Here is an 18,393-nt window from a genome sequence, read left to right as displayed (position 1 = left end):
TTGAGATTTCCATTGATGAAGAATGGACCCATTATCGTTGTACCCCATATACCACACCAAACCATCACTTTTGTTGTTCCAACAGTCTTGGAGGGATCCATCCAATGTGGGTTAGTGTCAGACCAATAGCAATGGTTTTGTTTGTTAACTTCACCATTCACATAAAAGTTTGCCTCATCACTGAACAAAATCTTCTGCGTGAACTGAGGGTCCTGTTCCCATTTTTGTTTTGCCCATTCTGCAAATTCTGTGCGCCGATCTGGGTCATCCTCGTTGAGATGCTGCAGTAGCTGGAGTTTGTAAGGGTGCCATTTGTGAGTAGCTAATATCCGCCGAAGGGATGTTCGACTAATGCCACTCTCCAGTGACATGCGGCGAGTGCTACGCTGTGGGCTCTTGCTGAATGAAGCTAGGACAGCCACTGATGTTTCTTCATTAGTAACAGTTTTCTTGCGTCCACATTTTGGCAAATCCAACACTGAACCAGTTTCACGAAACTTAGCAAGCAGTTTGCTAACTGTAGCATGGCAGATGGGTGGTCTCGTAGGGTGTCTTGCATTGAAATCTGCTGCAATGACCCGGTTACTGCGTTCACCAGATATCAACACAATTTCGATCCGCTCCTCACGTGTTAACCTCTTTGACATGTCAATGGCTGTGAACAAAGAGAAACTTGTAAATAACTCATGAAAGAATAAAGTTACGTTGAAACCAAGCACACCATTGTTTTTCTTGTGACATTACCAATAAGTTTGATGTGTCACATGGCCCTCTTCCTATTGAAAAAACAAAAGTTGTATCCAAGATGGCCAACTTCTAAATGGCCACCATGGTCACCACCCATCTTGAGGAGTTTGCCCCCTCACATATACTAATGCGCCACAAACAGGACTTTAATATCACCAATCATTCCCATGTTATTACGGTGTATCCATATAAATGGCCCACCCTGTACTTTGCCACATATGAAAGTAGTAATGAATAACATCACTTTATTTCCAGGAACCATTAAAAACAGTTTGTGACCATGTTGTCAGCTGTTGTCAGTGCCTCTTTGCAACTTCACAGTCAGAAATATTCTCTGTCAGTTTTTAAGATGATTATTGTTGAGTCAGATTAATAACCCTCAGATTAAGCTAAATGTCTGTGGTTGTCCTTCTTGTTGCAGAAAAATTAAATACATTTGCTGTTAAAGAGCAATTTCACCCAAATCACATAATTTCCATTTTCTTCGTAGCATGTGACCTTGATTTCAGTTTTATGCAGTCATTAGTTTATGAAAGTTATGATTCCCAAAGTACTGGACGACATATATGGACATTTATGAGTTTACGGACAACTCTGTCAAAACGATCCGGTATGCATGTAGGGATTAAAATGATGAAACAGGAAGTTGCTTGCAAGCAAAAGCAGAGATATAAGATGCCTGGGATACCCTAACATCAACACACTGGTGACGAAAAAGCTTAACTTGTAAATTATCTCTTAAAAATGCTATCTGTTTTTATTTGCAGGCTGGTACGGGAGGTGACTGGGGTAAACGTCAACATGCGAGTGGGCATCCACAGTGGCAGAGTGCACTGTGGGGTGCTGGGGCTCAGGAAGTGGCAGTTTGATGTCTGGTCCAACGATGTCACGCTAGCAAATCAGATGGAAGCTGGGGGCCAAGCAGGGTACGTCTCGCCAATGATATTCAAGTTCAGACTGCCCTACTCTAAAAAAAAGTTGGGATGTTGTGTAAAACTTAAAGAAGAAAAATAATCGAATCATCTGCAAATGTGATAAACCTGTTTATGTTGAGAAAATGTGGCATGTGCCAAAGTATTAGTTCATTTAACATTTGTTAGGAGCAAAACGTCTAAAAACATTTACCACTGTGTAGCATCCCCTCTTCTTTTAACAACCGTCTGGGAAGTGAGGAGGATCAGCTGGATTTTTACCGGCAGAGATTAAGTATTTGGAACTGAGTGCTGATAACAAGGTGGAGGGTTCCTCTCCTCTTTAGCCGAGAGGATGTGGTGTCACTGTTTTCCTAAGAGAATTTCAAATTTTGATTCACCCGACCACAGAACAGTTTTCCGTTTTGTCTCAGTACATTTTTAAGAGAAGACAGCAGTGTTTCTGGATGTTCATATGTGGCTTCTTTGTGTAAAAACACTTTAGCCAGCATGTATCAATGGGACGGGTAACAATGCCTCCTAAGCCCATGAAGGGATTTCATGGTTGTTTTTAACGCAGTGCTGAGGCCTGGAGATTGCAGGCATCCAATATGGATTTTTGTCTTTGTCCCTTGCACACAGAGATTTCTTAAATTTTTTTTGATGATATTAAGTACTGTAGATGATTAGATGTTCAAAGTCTTTCCAATTTTACGTTAAAATACATTTTTCTGAAATTCTCAATTTGGAGACACAACTTCTCCTCACTTCTGAGAAACTCTGAAGATGTTCTTTGATAACCAGCTGTTGCTTTTTAGTAACACTTACATTTTCAGCATTTTTGTTTCCCCTGCTCCAACTTATTTTGAGACGTGTAATGAAAAATGTGCTAATATTTTTCACATTTAAAATATCTCAATTTAAACATTTAATGTTTTATATTTTCCACTATTAACAAAAGCTGGGTTTGCCAAATAGAGATGTAACCAATTTTGCTAAAACTGTTATATTTAACAGCCCACAGAGTTGTAGATATGAATATACAGTGTCTGAATAATCAATACGTGTGTGTGTGTGTGTGTGTGTGGTTCTCATTTTAGGCGCATCCATATAACTAAAGCCACTCTGAATTACCTGAATGGGGACTATGATGTGGAACCGGGAACAGGAGGAGAAAGAAATGCCTACCTGAAGAAGAACAACATAGAAACCTACCTCATTGTGGGCTGCAGTCAGAAAAGGGTATTTCACTTATTACCGTTTATAGTACAAATATATACATCAAAAATACATTAAAGTGGCATTAACTGATTATTAAACACGAGGGGGCAGAAAAGAAACTCTGTGAGCTGTAATTTATGGCTTATAGTGGGACACATTATTATTTATTCTTATGGCTCTTATGTCTTTTTACTCCTGTTTGACATTTAGTAGCTGCAGAATTTTTCAATAATAATTTTAAATTTCAAGGAAACCCATTGTTGACCTATATAATATAATCAATTAGCCTGACACGGTTTAAAGATGAGGTCGAGGGTCAACAGCACACGTCTGTCAAGGTTGAAAAAGTATAATGTAACATCCCAGAATTCCACTGAATATGTGACGTTTCTCTAGATCGCAGAATCTGAAAAACTGATCGTTTTATCGTCTGTGTTATAAACCGGGAATCTGTTTCGTCCAAGAGTGAGTTCGTCTCTGCTTCGCTGCGTGAGCTCAAGTTTGTTTATGACCAGACTTTTATCAGCTGTCTGTCCTCCAGCATCATCACAAGCTGCGACTATAGATAGCATATCATGTGAAGTGATATTGTCTTCTTATTTTGCTGCTCATTGCTGGGAGACAGAAGGAAGATTGTGCAGTCTAATTATTTTGGTTACTTTTATCTTTTCTTTCTTTTTTTATGTGAATACATCCTGGAGCCAGGATGCAGATCTAGAAACAAAAGTAAAAAGAAATAAAATGACTACAGATTACCATCTCAGGAAACCAGCTTTTAACACAACACCAGAAGGAGAAAAGGAATATTTGTCATGAGTGTAACAGTTTTACACTCGGTGGATGTTTTTACTTCTTCTTCTTCTGCATTTAGGAGAAGATTACCCTCTGATATTTTTCTGATATATATTTGACCTGGGCCACTTCCATGCGTGCACAAATATAATATGGTTTTGTCTCCTGTGTGATGTCAGTCCAGGTCATGTAACTGTTACATCAGCCGCCTCATCTGAATGTCTTGCCACGAGAGTCTCGTTGAAATCGGCTGTCGTAGTTAAAAGTGGCCCTCGACATTTGAAATATTTGGATGAAATCTTTGTCGGTGAAGCCATTCACATTATGATCCCACCACTCCTGGCTCAAACTCCAGCATCCACACACACACCTCTTTGTACCAAAGTAGCGGCTATTATGCTACAAAGAGCCATAATGAAAAATGAGGCTCTGTTTTCATCCCCCGCCCTTCATCCTTATCATCATCTGCTTACGAATTTGCTGACTTCCCCTGTTTATTTCTTTTATTTTTTCTTATTTTACTTGTTTATTATTAACAAGGATGATGTGCATTGTTATAAATGTATCAGAGCTAGCAAGGGCTAATCTAAAACAATTCCAATAATCAACTGTGACCAAACACAGAGAACGTCATGTGACATTCAACGTTGCTAAAAGGATTTGCTGATCTGCCTTCATATTTTCCTTTCTTAATCCATAGGGTGTAAATATGATGTGGACCAACCGTTGCAGCTGTAACAGGAAGGCTTTCCACAAGGAGTGTGTTTATTTTTGCATTTAAATACTCTGGGAATACCGTAAAAAGAGGGTTTATTTTATGTTCTCCCATCCTCAGTATCAGACAAACAAACCTACATCAACCAAATAAAATCATTCAGCACTGGACACGCTTAGCTTGACACAGCTACTTCCTAATTCAGGAGCAAGGCTCGATTTTTGATGATTTGTCCCAATTAATTGCTTTTTTTTTTAAACCGATTGCATGGAATTCCCAGATTCACCACTTTCATTCACAAACTGGTAGCAGATGACTCCGTCTTAAGGCAACATTCATGGCAGGTTTTGGTGACAGCGTTGGCACGACTGACAATCATGCCAGCACTGTGAGATAACGTTGTCTTATTGGATAGAAGAGATATTCACAAAGTATATAATTTGCAGTTGATAAAAGGTGATAAATCCTAATATATGTTACACATTCTCGCAAAATGTGTGAACTTGTATGTGTAAATTTTATTTCTAAAACCTGCCTTTGCTTTTTCTGTCTTACAGAAAGAGGAAAAGGCCATGATTGCCAAAATGAACCGGCAGAGGACTAACTCTGTCACCCACAACAGTGGACACTGGACCGACCGTCCCTTTTACAACCATTTAGGTGGAAACCAGATCTCCAAAGATTTGAAGAGGATGGTAAGACAAGATTTTGTAAACAAATGTTTATCGATAGATTAAAAGCATTCTAATGGTCTGCTTTGTAGTGCTGCTGTTTTTGGTGTTGTTGGAGTGCTAAAGCCAGGTGACTCTCCTGCCAATATCACATCTTGGCTCTCATTTGGTGATGAAGCCGACCCGTTGTTAATACAATAATCCTGAGATCTGCAGTCCTGGTAAGCAGCAGCTCACTTCGCCTCTCACACCTTACCCCCGGATCCGAGAGGCTCTCAGGAGCACTCGTGCAAGGGGGACAACAGCAACATGTAGGCGGCCGCAGTTAAGTGGGAAATGTAGCAACGGCAGAGAGATGGAACCTCACCGAGACTGATTGTTATTTACGTACCGTAGCACTTCCTGCTGAGCCGAGCCTGCATGTAGTGACTCACTTGGCGAATGGATGCACCTATGCCTGTTTTTCTTATATCCCCAATCCACTCACCTCTCAGTGTATCTATGGCAGGAAAGAGGACGATGAAGTCCAGACAACATGTGCGCTGTTATATATTGGGGGAAATGGATTCTGTTCTACACGCTTTATTTTGAAATTGGTAATACTCACAAAAAGTATCTATTAAAAGGTGAATCCCATCATTTTTTTCACATCAGGAGCAGTTTTCTCTCAGATCAGATCAGAACAGCTTGTAATTATGTTATCATGTGAAAAGCGGTTAAATATCTTGTAAAGAAAATCTGGTTTTCCCGCAATAACAAGTTAATGATTTCATTGACATAAGGAATGAAAAGGGTTGTTTCTTCCCTGTGCTGTTATCCTCATGGGCCATGCATATAATTAGCCTATTATTGACGTGCATCAGGCTGATTAATTGGTACTCCACTTAAAAGTAGCAGCGTGTGTTTTATTCTTGCTGGGCCTTCTCACCTTTGTAATACAGAAAATCCAGTGTTGATCTAATCTATCAATTGTAGCGCCCCGGAGATCAAACCCGTACTTAGTCCCTGAATCAAACAGCCAGGTCGTGTTCACGGCTACCAAGCTGTCTGCACGTATCTCGTGATCACAAGAAGCAAAACGGGTTTATTTTTTTCTTGTAGTATCTTGCTATGCTTGGGAACATCTCAGACAGAGAACGAGATCTGACTTTTCTTTTAGTTCCACGTAACAAGATGAATCAATCTGATAACCACAACAGAAAAAATAACAGCAAGCACAGCTTTTTTTCTGCTTCTGTAGTTTTCTCATCCTATTAAGTCCTGCTCAGCTTGTGGCATCATCAATGAACTGCACTTTTGTAATGGAAAGGCTGCTTTACAGTTGTAGTTTGCCGTTTGTTGCAAATCTTTTAGCTTTCAGTGGGATATTTTTATTCACTTCCAATGCGGGAAAATCAAAATCTGGACATAAGGAAGTACTGAACTCAGTGTTATAGAGATGCACGACTAAAAAAAAACAAGAATACTACTTTAATGGTTGACGTCAAACATATCCGGTCGTTAAGTCTGACGTCACTAGCCGTGTCTGGGCCTAAACTCCGCTGCAGGTCCATATATCAAACAATCACTATGGCATTACTCAGAGTTGAAAAACTGTCTAAAGTCTTTCATCTTTAATAAAATGATCAGCGTTCTGCTCTACCAGGTGTAACAATTGAGTTTAACATCCAGGCATCCATGAAAACGGAATTTATGACATTTAACGGAGTTAGAAGTTAGCAGGAAGTTAGCTCGCTAGCTTCTATCTAAATACAATATAGCATGTCCTGACTGCGGGGTTTTGGAAACAAATTCAAACGTACAGCTCTGTTATCACTTCCAACATAAATGAAGACAGAAAACTAAACAGCAGTGACGTTTGTAGGGTTACTGAAGTTTGGCTAGCTGGTATATAATGATGTGCTACGTGACCGCTAGCGACACAGCTATGTTAGCATAATATAAACAAGCTAACTTGTTTTCCACTCGATAAAAGTTAACGTGAGTGTTCTCGGTGGTCAGGAACAAATGTAATCGCATGGCAGGATGCTGTAAAAGGACCAAACTTCAGCCAGGAGAACAACTGAGATAATCCATCCACAATACGAGGTTAGTCATTCATATACTGCTGCATGGGCTGGGCTGTAGTTACATCCTAAGGTTTTAAAAACTGAGCTTAAATAAATGATTAGCGGTAATAAAAGCCGAGGGAGGTCAACAGTGATCACTGACTGTTTTAGGAGCTTTTTGAGATTAAATAGAAGAAAATACAAAACATTAAACATGTTAACAACACAAAAGCCATATTAAACGCAGACTACTTTAGGCCCGGAAGTAGGATTCGTCACGTCATCACTTAACGACCGGATAGAATGAGAACAGATACACATATTTTATAATAATATTTAGGTCATGTTATAGGTAGGTTGAGCACATTTTATAAAAGTTATTTTGGATCAATCTGTCTACTAAATGAGTGTAATGTCAGGTTGTGAGTACAGCCAGACAGAACAATAAGCTTACCTCTGTCGTGAATATACAAACACCCTTTTCTACATCTTAGTTCTTTGTAACAATCCCACTATGACCAAAGCATTGGAAACAACTTGGGGTTCAGCATCTGGACCGAGGCAATGCACAGGAGAGTTCACCAAACCATCACAGGGCCAACACAGAGAGACAAACACAATCACCCACACAACGGTCATCTTAAAAATTAACAAATTAACTTAACATGCATGTCTTTGGATCGTAAAAGGAATTAGGAAGAAATCGACACAGGTACAGAGAGAACATGCAAACTCCCCATTGACTGTTTTAACCAGTGTGCTTTTATTTTGAAAGAAGCATCAGTTCTGCTTTAAAACAATTACTTTTCATTAAAAAAAAACTGTCTGCACAGTTAAGTATTACTTTCTGTATTTTTATGTGACCCACAGGGGGCTCTGTAGCTGACTTGGAGCTCTGTGTAGCATAAATGCTACAACAAGTGTGCACATAAAAAAAGAAACAACATCAAATTAATGCAAATTTACATTGGATCCTTCTGGCACTTAAAGCCAAGGCTGCTCAGCACAAAAATCATCTTATCGCTCATCGTCCTGGATGACTACGTTCAATTACTCGTCCTGACATCACATCAGCAGCTGCGTTGTTTTTCTTTCCTAATATCAGATGAGTGTGTCACCAAAGTCCTGTAAAAGTTTGCAGAAACATTAACGCTTTGACATCAACTTTATTTGCTGCGGCTCTGCCTTCCTTCATTGTCAGCCTCTGTTTTCTTTCTGCCTATTACTCTCTCACCCCATATCTTCATATCTCCATAGTCTTCATTAATCACAGCGAGCTCTGGAGCGAGCTTTGAAACAGAGCTGTAAAGAATAAGGAATCAATTATGCACAGAGAGCATGAGGGAGGGTTTTTATATGACCGGGAGGAATGTCTGTCAGACACAGAATGGACTTTGGAGGTATTCAGGATTTTACACATGTACTTCTACTCCTGCTGCCCATTCAGCCTCTTGCTTTTGCAAGCAGGAAGCAGTGGAGCAGGCAGGAATGCAAATAATTTCGTTTTTCCCCCTTACTTTCATGCAGGGGTTAGCTGTGCTGAATATTTCCTCAGCATAGTCATTTGTGTGTTTCGCCACTAGAGGGAGGTAGAGCAATTTGAAGATCTGCAAGCTGGTATTCTGTAATGCTGTAATACGGCCAAATAGTTTAATGACAGTGACAATCTGAACATAGTACAAACTGAGTAACAAAATATGATTAATGTGACTTCATAATGAAAAACAGTTTAAAAAATATATTGCATTTTTTTCCATGACACAGCACACTGCATCGTTTTGCAGGACAGTTCACCCAAAGTGTTAAAGTTGTGTGCTTTGCATCTGTTTGTTTATAGACATATTCTATCTTTGCATTTCAGTTGAAAAAGGGGTGAAAATAACATTTGAAACTCGTCTTGTTTACCTCTGCTCAACAACAAAGCCGGTTTATCTCTGCTGAAAAACTCAAAACCTACCAAAACCGTGTAATTTCGCGTCAAATCATAGCCGTCGTTTCTTGCCGAATAGAGCTGACAGTGGGTGAACGGTCCAAATCTTGAGCTGAGTTAGATGCAAATGTCTTTTATTCAGTTCATACCTGAAGTGATCTGGGTGATTTATCCCCCCCCGTGTCTGCCACAGCGAATCTTTCCCTTTAAGCTTATTTTTCATTTGGCTCAGGGTAATTGTTATGTCATCAGGCCCCCAATAGCTGTCTAATGGCAGCGTTGCGGTTGCTCATTATTTGTGAAGTTAAATTGAACAAGCTTCAATCAGAGGAATGATGATAGGCTGAGGCTCCTTAATGTAGTTTGAAAAGGAAAATTAGAAAATTTAAATAATTTGTAGCAAGGTTCAACCGAAGCAATAACCGCCTCTAAGCGGTGTATATAAATCCCGAAAATCACAGGAAGGATCTAAACCACTGTAGTGATATAACTCGTCCGAAGGGTGTGTGTGTGGGTGTGATTGGGGGGTTGTTGTTGCTGCGGTACCTTTCATTAGCTGAAGATGTCTTGGGAGATTGCTTGGGCTGTTATCTATGAAGTCTCTGAAAAGATTGTTCTAGATCACCGTCAGAACAGCCAGAGCACACACTGATCGTCAAGCAGTTTAGTCCAAACATTGCAGAAGGACAGATATTTAATGTAGAATGACAACTTCTAAATATTGCAGAACATTGGATATTTTTGCTTTGTTATTCATTTTATCATTTTAAAAATGCTTTCATTGAGCGAATCACCAGATATGTTGATGTGATTGTTCTGAGTTGCATTAAAAGAGCGTTTAGCTGTAAAGAAAAAGAAAGCAGAACCGATCTGGTTAGAAAATATTAAACACCTTTACCACGCGCTGCTCTAAAAATCCTATTTCCTGTTGTCCTTTCTCTCTTGCAGGGCTTTGAAGACCCCAAAGACAAGTGAGTAGTGACTCATTGTGCTTGTTGTTTTGTCCTTGTCTGTGTGCCACCTTAGAGGACTTGTTCTTACTTTGCCCTAGACGATAGGCAACGATCCTGAAAATGAGCTGAAAGAGAAGAAGAAGCACTTTGAAACACAAATATGATTGTCACTGGTAATTTTAACTGGAAAGTCCGAATAAATGGCATAATAATAAGATGATGTGCAAGATCTTTGATTTGTATTCAATTCAATTCAATTTTATTTATATAGCGCCAAATCACAACAAAAGTCGCCTCAAGGCGCTTCATAGATACAGAGAAAAACCCAACAATCATGTGACCCCCTATGAGCAAGCACTTTGGTGACAGTGGGAAGGAAAAACTCCCTTTTAACAGGAAGAAACCTCCGGCAGAACCAGGCTCAGGGAGGGGCGGGGCCATCTGCTGCGACCGGTTGGGGTGAGAGAAGGAAGACAGGATAAAAGACATGCTGTGGAAGAGAGACAGAGATTAATAACAGATATGATTCAATGCAGAGAGGTCTGTTAATACATAGTGAGTGAGAAAGGTGACTGGAAAGGAAAAACTCAATGCATCATGGGAATCCCCCGGCAGCCTACGTCTATTGCAGCATATGATATATGCTGCAATAGACGTAGGCTGCCGGGATCTCATATCATATTTGTATGAGAGTCAGTGTCCAGGTAAAGGATCAGTTTCAATTAAAATGTTTTTTGTTTTGTTTTTTCAATTCGGTTTTGCCAGAGTGCCAAATCATAACAGTCACCTTAAGGCATATTATATTGTAAGGTAAAGACCCTACAATAATACAGAGATAACCTTAACAATCAAACAATCCCCTATGCAAGTACTAGGCGACAGTGGGAAGGAAAAACTCCCTTTTAATAGGAAGAACCAGGCTCAGTTCAGTTTTCAACATGTTGGAGGTTCAAAGTGAAAATTAGGGCAGTTTTGTATGGAAGAGGTAATGCAGGAGTCTGCATTTGCACTTTAACCCTTTATCATGCAGCTGTAGCTTGAATATGTGTTGTGTACACAGCTAAGATAATAAAAAAGTGTGCCAGTGTCCATCAATATATGAACTTATCAGAGCTTGGTGGTTGCAATCACACAGGAGGGCAGGTTAAACGTGTTCCAGGATCGCTTCTAGCAGATATATGCTTGCAGTTGTCATATAATCCACCTGCATGAGTGCTAGTGTCTAAATTCTGATTCTCTCCATGAGTCTTTTGCTGCTGGACAGAGTTTATATTCTTAATGTGTTGCAGTATCAACTGTTTCATCCAAGATTTACCAAAAAAAAAGGCAGAGGAAGGGATATTTAAGCCAAAGGCTCTCAGTGATCAAAGAGGAGCTGTCATTTATGGGGAAGCTGTCCTCCTCTTCTCCTCCAAATAGTTCTGTATATGTGAGTTTGTTCTGAGCTGCAGCATCCAAGCCTCTGCCTCTGCCGCGGGCTACAGCACAGATCTTACTTCTTATGCAGACTGACAGGTTTTTAGAGTCGAGAGGAACTACATGCTGGGTTTTTTCGTCAACTGCTACACTGGATACGATGTCACAGCTCAGTTTGGAAATCTGTTTCCATCTGTCTTAAAATCAGTGAATGTAACGTATATAAAGACTTGACATCGTAGAGACAAACCAATCCTTTCTTTCTGATTTGTTGAGGCCTCAAATGCCACCGATTAGAGCTACAGTACAACACTGAAACTGACAAGTGTTTAAAGACAAAACCTTTAAAGTTAGACATGTCTACACAAAATATTCCAATTAACTACTTAACAACTCCTAAAATTCTGCCTCCAATCGCTCAACTTCTGGGAATTGTTAAAGCCAAACACAGTATTCCAGACTAACCGTCAAATGCCTTTTATATGTAAGTGAATCTGCGTTTTGCAGATTTAGTGATCATTTTTAGACAAATTGTCTCATCTGAGTGTTCAAGTTTGAGGGCTGCAGTGATCTTTCAGGTCAGAGATGTGAAAATTCTTCCTGACTTCTCAGTTTCTTTCATCGTTTTCACACTTAATGTTAATATTGGACAAAAATAACCCAAAGAAATAAAAAAATACGGTTTTTAAATGATAAGTTCAATTATTAAGGGAAAAAAGCTATCCAACTCTACCTGACAATACGTGAAAAAGCAGTTGCTGCTTAAACCCTTGGCAGCAAGAACTGCAATCATGCATTTGCAATAACTGGCAATGAGTCTTTCATACTGCTGTGGAGGAATGTTGGCTCACTCTTCTTTGCAGAATTATTTTAATTCAGCCAGGAGAGTTTGAGCATGATTGATCTGTTTAAGGTTATGCCAAAGCATCTCAAACAGATTAAAGTGCAGATTTTGACTGGGCCTAGGTTTATGCCGGCTGTAATGGGACTCAAAGCTTCCAAGAAGTTTATATTTTCTCTCATCAGTCCACAGAATCTTTTCCCAAAAGCCTTTGGGATCATCAAGACGATTTTTGGTAAATGTGAGATGAGTCTTTGTTTCCATTTTGATCAGCAGCTGTTTACTTCTTGGGACTCTCCCATGGGTGCTATTTTTGTCTTGTCTCTTTGTCATTGTGAATCATGAACTCTGACCTTTAGATGTTTTTAACATGGTGTTCTGGGTTCTTTAATGAGCTCTCGGATGAGTTGCCTATGTGCTCTTGGAGTAATTTTGTTAGGCTGGCCTCTCCTGGGAAGCTTCACCACTGTTTCCATTTTCTCATTTTCAGTGTTGGGAAGGTTACTTTTAAAATGTATTCCATTACAGATTACAGAATACATGCCCCAAAATGTATTCTGTAACGTATTCCGTTACGTTACTCAATGAGAGTAACGTATTCTGAATACTTTGGATTACTTAATATATTATCATGCTGTTTACAACTACATGAATGTACTATTGCTGTGATTTATTACTGTTACTGAAGGTTCGCGGCTCCGAACCGTAGTAAAGGGACCTCTGGCTAATACGGTGGGTTCTGTGTCGGCTCGTAGCCGAAAACTAGCTTTACTTTGTTGTCTGGGTCAAGTTTGCTAGCGAGAGACAGAGAGAGGCGTTGAAAGGCTGCTCCAACAGAACTTATTGTTTTTGGAGGAAAACACGAACACGGTGTACAGTCGAGTCTTAATAGCTTACTTACACCTGGGCTCGTCAGGCTCTCTTCTTGGCTGCAGTGGTTATTATTATATTTACATGCTTCCAGCTCCCGTTTTTGCTCGATGACAGCTCGTACTTTTCCCTTTTCTCCCTCCCTCGCTCACAGACACATAACGTGTATGGCAGTCCATTCTCCCTGCAGCACGGACTACACTGCCCATGATGCTACATTCTTTAGAGCTATACCTGTAGCATTCTGCCTATTAGCTTAGCACAACAACAACAACAAAAAGACGCTCTCTCACCCAGGAAACACAGTCGCAGAGAGAGAGCGTCACCCTGTAACCATGGTAACTGTAACGCTGCCGCCTGGAACAACAGAACGTAGCTGTCAAACAAAACCCAAACAGTCCTGACCCGCGACAATATGAAACAGGAAAGTACCGCCGTGTAATCCATTTATTTCAACAAAGTAACTGTATTCTAAATACCACCTTTTTAAACGGTAACTGTAACGGAATACAGTTACTCATATTTTGTATTTTAAATACGTAACGGCGGTACATGTATTCCGTTACTCCCCAACACTGCTCATTTTTTGAATAATGCCTCTCACTGTGACTTGAGTCCCAAAGCCTTTGAAATAGCCTTGTAGTCCTTTGCAGACTGATGGATGACAATCACTTACTTATCTGTTCTTGAGTTTCTTTAGACTGTGGCATGATTGTGTTGCCATTTTTTAAGATCTCTGACTCTGCCTCACTTTGTCAATTAAGAAACAGGGATTTCTTAATTCTTCAGGTCTTGTAGTAATCAGGCCTTGAATTGAATTTAAGTCAACTTTCAAAAAAAGCTTATCTCTGATCATCAAACTAATTTGATGATGTATGCAAAAAAAAAAAAAAAGCCCCTAAGAAATCAGATCGCAGCACTGTGTATGATTTCCTATTTGCAGCTACACCTCAGGTTACAGTGGGTTGTTAAGGTGACCCTCTAACAGTTTTAGTAAACTTCTGTTTAGTCAATAGTTATAAAGAAAGTCTTTTGGCTTGATTTTCAGACAAGTTCTTTAAGAAAGCAGTGGATCAAAAAGTTTAGCTGCAGTAAAGCCAAACAGTCTTTGTTGACTCGGCATGAAATGTAAATGTCAATCAGTCTCCTCTTGTTTTATTCAGGCATTTTATTTTCAGAAACACACAGGAAAACCTAAACCCAGAGGACGAGGTGGATGAGTTTCTGGGCCGGGCCATCGACGCGCGCAGCATCGACCGTCTGCGCTCGGAACACGTCAAGAAATTCCTGCTCACCTTCAGAGAGCCTGACCTGGAGAAAAAGGTTAGACACACACACACGCGGACACACCAAGTCCAACTGCCAATATAGCAAAAGATAATTGGCCGTGACAAGCAATCTTCTTTGTGCAAAAAGCTCTCTCTTTTTCGGTCCCTCGGGGAAGTCACTCAAAAGCAAAGTATAACACAGAAAGAGAGGAAGCAGGGGTTTAAATGGAGAAGAGAAACTGCTTCAGACAGTGAATGGCAGGCTGAGAAGAGGTTTGCAGCTGGGTTGTTATAAAAGGAATTTGGGAGGAAAAAGAGTTGAGTCCTGCTTTTGCTTCGTGTACGGTGAAAGCGAGATCTGAAGGAATTTTGGAGAGCCTCCGGTTCCATGTCCGTCAGACCACTTCTGCCTTTAGGCTCGTGTACAATCTTTAAATCCTGTTGATCCACAGTTTGATTTTGAGGCACAGCAATATCTCCAAGTTTGGGAAACAAGTTTTTCTTGGACATACAGAAGGAGTATTTCAACTTAGAGTTTATTCAATTCAATTCAATTCAATTTTATTTATATAGCGCCAAATCACAACAAAAGTCGCCTCAAGGCGCTTCATAGATACAGAGAAAAACCCAACAATCATATGACCCCCTATGAGCAAGCACTTTGGCGACAGTGGGAAGGAAAAACTCCCTTTTAACAGGAAGAAACCTCCGGCAGAACCAGGCTCAGGGAGGGGCGGGGCCATCTGCTGTGATTGGTTGGGGTGAGAGAAGGAAGACAGGATAAAGACATGCTGTGGAAGAGAGACAGAGGTTAATAACAGATATGATTCAATACAGAGAGGTCTGTTAATACATACATCTAGTATATATCTATTTTATCTAGTAAAATAAACTTTTTGCAGGATAGCAGCAGAGTAGCCGCTGCACATGCCAGACACAGATTTCTTTAATTTTTAAGGATCGTAAGTAGTTTTTTGATATCGGGATATGGTTTTCTTTTCAGCTGTAAAACGCCAATAACCAATTTCTTTTCTTTTTTAAACTTCAACAAACATCACGAAACAATCTTTTCAGCTTTGAAATATCAATACTCACTTGAAAACCTCACCGTCTTTCATCCATTGTTCTCACATACGAAAGTCTAAGTCAGAATTAACGTCTGCATGAACAAATTATGCTTGCGGGCTCGTGAGAATCAACCGTTCAAACTCTTGTCATATTTTTACATTTTGTTGTCTTTATTTTTCTAATTTTTTATTGACTGGTTCAAAGCTTGAGTATTTCAAGCTCTTGCTTTCTAATTTCAAATGGGATTTCAAAGCAGCCTCAAATCTCGACGGAGTTAAATGTCATCTGCGCTAAATGTCAGCCGTTCCCAGATTCTCCGAATGAAGAGGAAGTATTTAGAGAAATAAATAAAAGTCGAGGCTTGCACTAGTTTGTGATTTGTGTCTGACTCGAGTCCAGCTCTGCTACAAGCGTCTGTGGTGTTGACGTACTCGTTCCAAAATACCCGGAGAGACATAATTGAGTCAGACTTTTCATACTTTTTTATCTTGTTGGTTATTTTGTATGTTTTTCACCCCTCATGCCGTCAGAGGGACAGAATGTAAGAAAAGTCTGTGTCACTGAACTGCTGTCTCCTTCCTTCTTGCAGTACTCCAAACAGGTGGACTCCAGGTTTGGGGCTTATGTGGCCTGCGCCTCCCTCGTCTTTCTCTTCATCTGCTTCATCCAGATTGTCATCGTGCCACCGTGAGTCAACACTTGGAAATAATACACAGACAGGACCGTGGAAGTTTGAGATTTACTTCGCAACTTTGAAAAGTTTACTCTGATTACAGTTTAAACAACTGTAGCTCAAATGTAAGAAATAAATAAGCGGTGCAGAGTGCACAAAGTGAGTTTAAACGGCCACACGATTCATTTATATATTAAAAGCAGATAAACTTTTAGGACTAGAACTTTGGAGAAAGAGCACTTCTTACTAAAGGTTTTTCTTAATATACATAAAAGATAATGTGGGGGTGGGACGGGGTAATCAATATTCCTTTTGGTCTAAATGCAGTTTTTAATAATGCAGCACAATTTTAATATTCATTGCAAAGTATTTTGTGAACTTCATGGCCATGGGCTTTGGACCCCCGGCGTCTCCAAGGCCTAGTTTGAGAACTACTGCTTTACACAATCAAAATTGGGTAGGTCAACATTTGCCACTTTATTAGGTACACCTGTTCAGCTGCTTGTTAATGCAAATATCTCATCATCCAATCAGCATTTAGGCATTTAGACACGGTGAAGACGACCTGCTGAACTTCAAAGAAGCATCAAATGGGGATAAAAGGTTGCTGGTCTGAGTATTTCAGAATCTGCTAACACAGGATGCTTTGAAAATAGAGAAATTATCCAGTGAGCCGAACTTGACGCCAGGGGCCAGAGGAGAATGGTAAGCTGATATTAAGGCTTAAATAACCAGTCGTTAAAACCAAGAAGCATCACTAAACTCACAGCACATTAAAACTAAAAGCAGATGGACTGTAAATTTAGAGACCACACAATGTGCCACTCCTGTTAGCTGAGTGCAAGAAACTGAGGCTGGAGTTCCCACAGGCTTACCGAAGAAAACTGGAAAAGTGCTTCCTGGTATGATGAGTCTCAGTTTCTGCTGGAACGTCAAATTTGGTGTTAACATGATCTGTGCTGTGCTGCATCATCAGTTCAGGCTGATAGTGATGAAGAATTAAGGCAGTCTGAAGTCGAAAGGGGGTCCAACCTGGTACTAGCAAGGTGCACCTAATAAAGTGGCCAGTGGGTGTATATATAAGAAGTTGCTCCAAGTTGAAACTGAATTGCTTGGTCTTCTAAATAGTACTCCCAAAATATATTCCCAAGGTATAATCCCAAAAGCTGTCTTTATTAGGCAAATATAACTATCTGCTTATATTTCATAAGCACTAATATGTGTTTTAATAAATTGTTTAGAAACTATATCTTTGTTAGCGGTCAGTGTGTGCGTTCAGGCTTTGGAGCCTTACAAAACTCGGCACCGCTTTAGTCTTAATGCTGTCTGCTCCAAGTTCTCTTCCAAATTCTTCAGCCTTTATCCTTAAAACAGGACTTATAAAGATGAATCACTGAATAGACGAGTAATAAAAGATGATGAGTAATAAAAAAGAATATCAGATCAAAATCAGTATAATTGCACCCGAGCAGTGGCCAGATTTTAAAGCTGTCAGATTTTGTCTCAAAGCGAGCCCTCCTCTCTCTCTTCTTTTTTTGCAAACTGCACTCCGAGGTTTCTCCCTGCCCATCTCTTAGTATTGATCTTCTTTAGCCTGCCTCTTTATTAACCTTTCTCCTCAGTACTTTCATCTCACCACTCCCCTCTTGTCTTTTAATCCTGTCCTTAAAGTCCCACATAGGCTGCCTCCTCACATCTCATGTCCCTTGTTATTTAATCTATTTTTATAATCGCGTCTACCCTCTTAATGCTTCTTCTCTTTGGAGTTATTCATTCCCGTCACACCCACGAGTAAGATGTTTACTTCCACAGTATTTAGCACAAGGTTGTAAACTATAAAGAGAAAGTGTTAACTTATCAGATGCCACACTGACTGTGAATTGTAGAGTAATAAATATTGCAGTAGATATATAATCACATCCAATCTCTTTGTTGTCTGCAGCTCCAGACTGATGATCGGCTTCTTCATCACCTGTCTCATTATCCTGACGGCTGTTATGTTCGTCTCAGCTGTGTACTGCTGTTTTGGGGTGAGAAGTCTATGCTTGCAATCAATGACACAGAGAAACTCAGAGCTGTACTCAGATTTGTTGCAGATATAAGGCATTCGGCAAAGTGATAACCAATACAAGCGATTATAGATGCTTTTATGAGAATGTTCTCCCGTAAGACAGCTGCCTTGTTTCAGTTCAGTTTAGCGTAAGACATCGTTCAGACAAATCTAAATGTTTTATCGGGCTGTGGTTTGGATGCTGTACTTGTTATGAAT

At 39.9% G+C, this 18,393-nt stretch overlaps 1 protein-coding gene across 2 annotated transcripts in view; it reads left to right on the top strand.

Annotated features, from left to right (window-relative positions):
• The window catches only part of adcy5 (adenylate cyclase 5), a 112,566-nt gene that overhangs the window by 75,357 nt on the left and 18,816 nt on the right, over window positions 1-18,393 (top strand). Inside the window, exons 6-12 of one of the 2 annotated variants that reach the window (XM_085135955.1) lie at window positions 1,515-1,673; window positions 2,759-2,900; window positions 4,944-5,081; window positions 9,984-10,006; window positions 14,294-14,438; window positions 16,041-16,138; window positions 18,067-18,154. In XM_085135955.1, coding sequence (XP_084992081.1) covers window positions 1,515-1,673; window positions 2,759-2,900; window positions 4,944-5,081; window positions 9,984-10,006; window positions 14,294-14,438; window positions 16,041-16,138; window positions 18,067-18,154 — 793 coding nt within the window. Of the gene's footprint in view, window positions 1-1,514; window positions 1,674-2,758; window positions 2,901-4,943; window positions 5,082-9,983; window positions 10,007-14,278; window positions 14,439-16,040; window positions 16,139-18,066; window positions 18,155-18,393 lie in introns of both variants that reach the window. The other variant, XM_085135954.1, reaches the window with a different exon arrangement.

Source organism: Neolamprologus multifasciatus, chromosome 16 (assembly GCF_963576455.1).
Source record: "Neolamprologus multifasciatus chromosome 16, fNeoMul1.2, whole genome shotgun sequence".
Lineage (NCBI taxonomy): Eukaryota > Metazoa > Chordata > Actinopteri > Cichliformes > Cichlidae > Neolamprologus > Neolamprologus multifasciatus.
The sequence above is the reverse complement of the archived record's forward strand: the minus strand, read 5'-3'. Positions and strand labels throughout refer to the sequence as shown.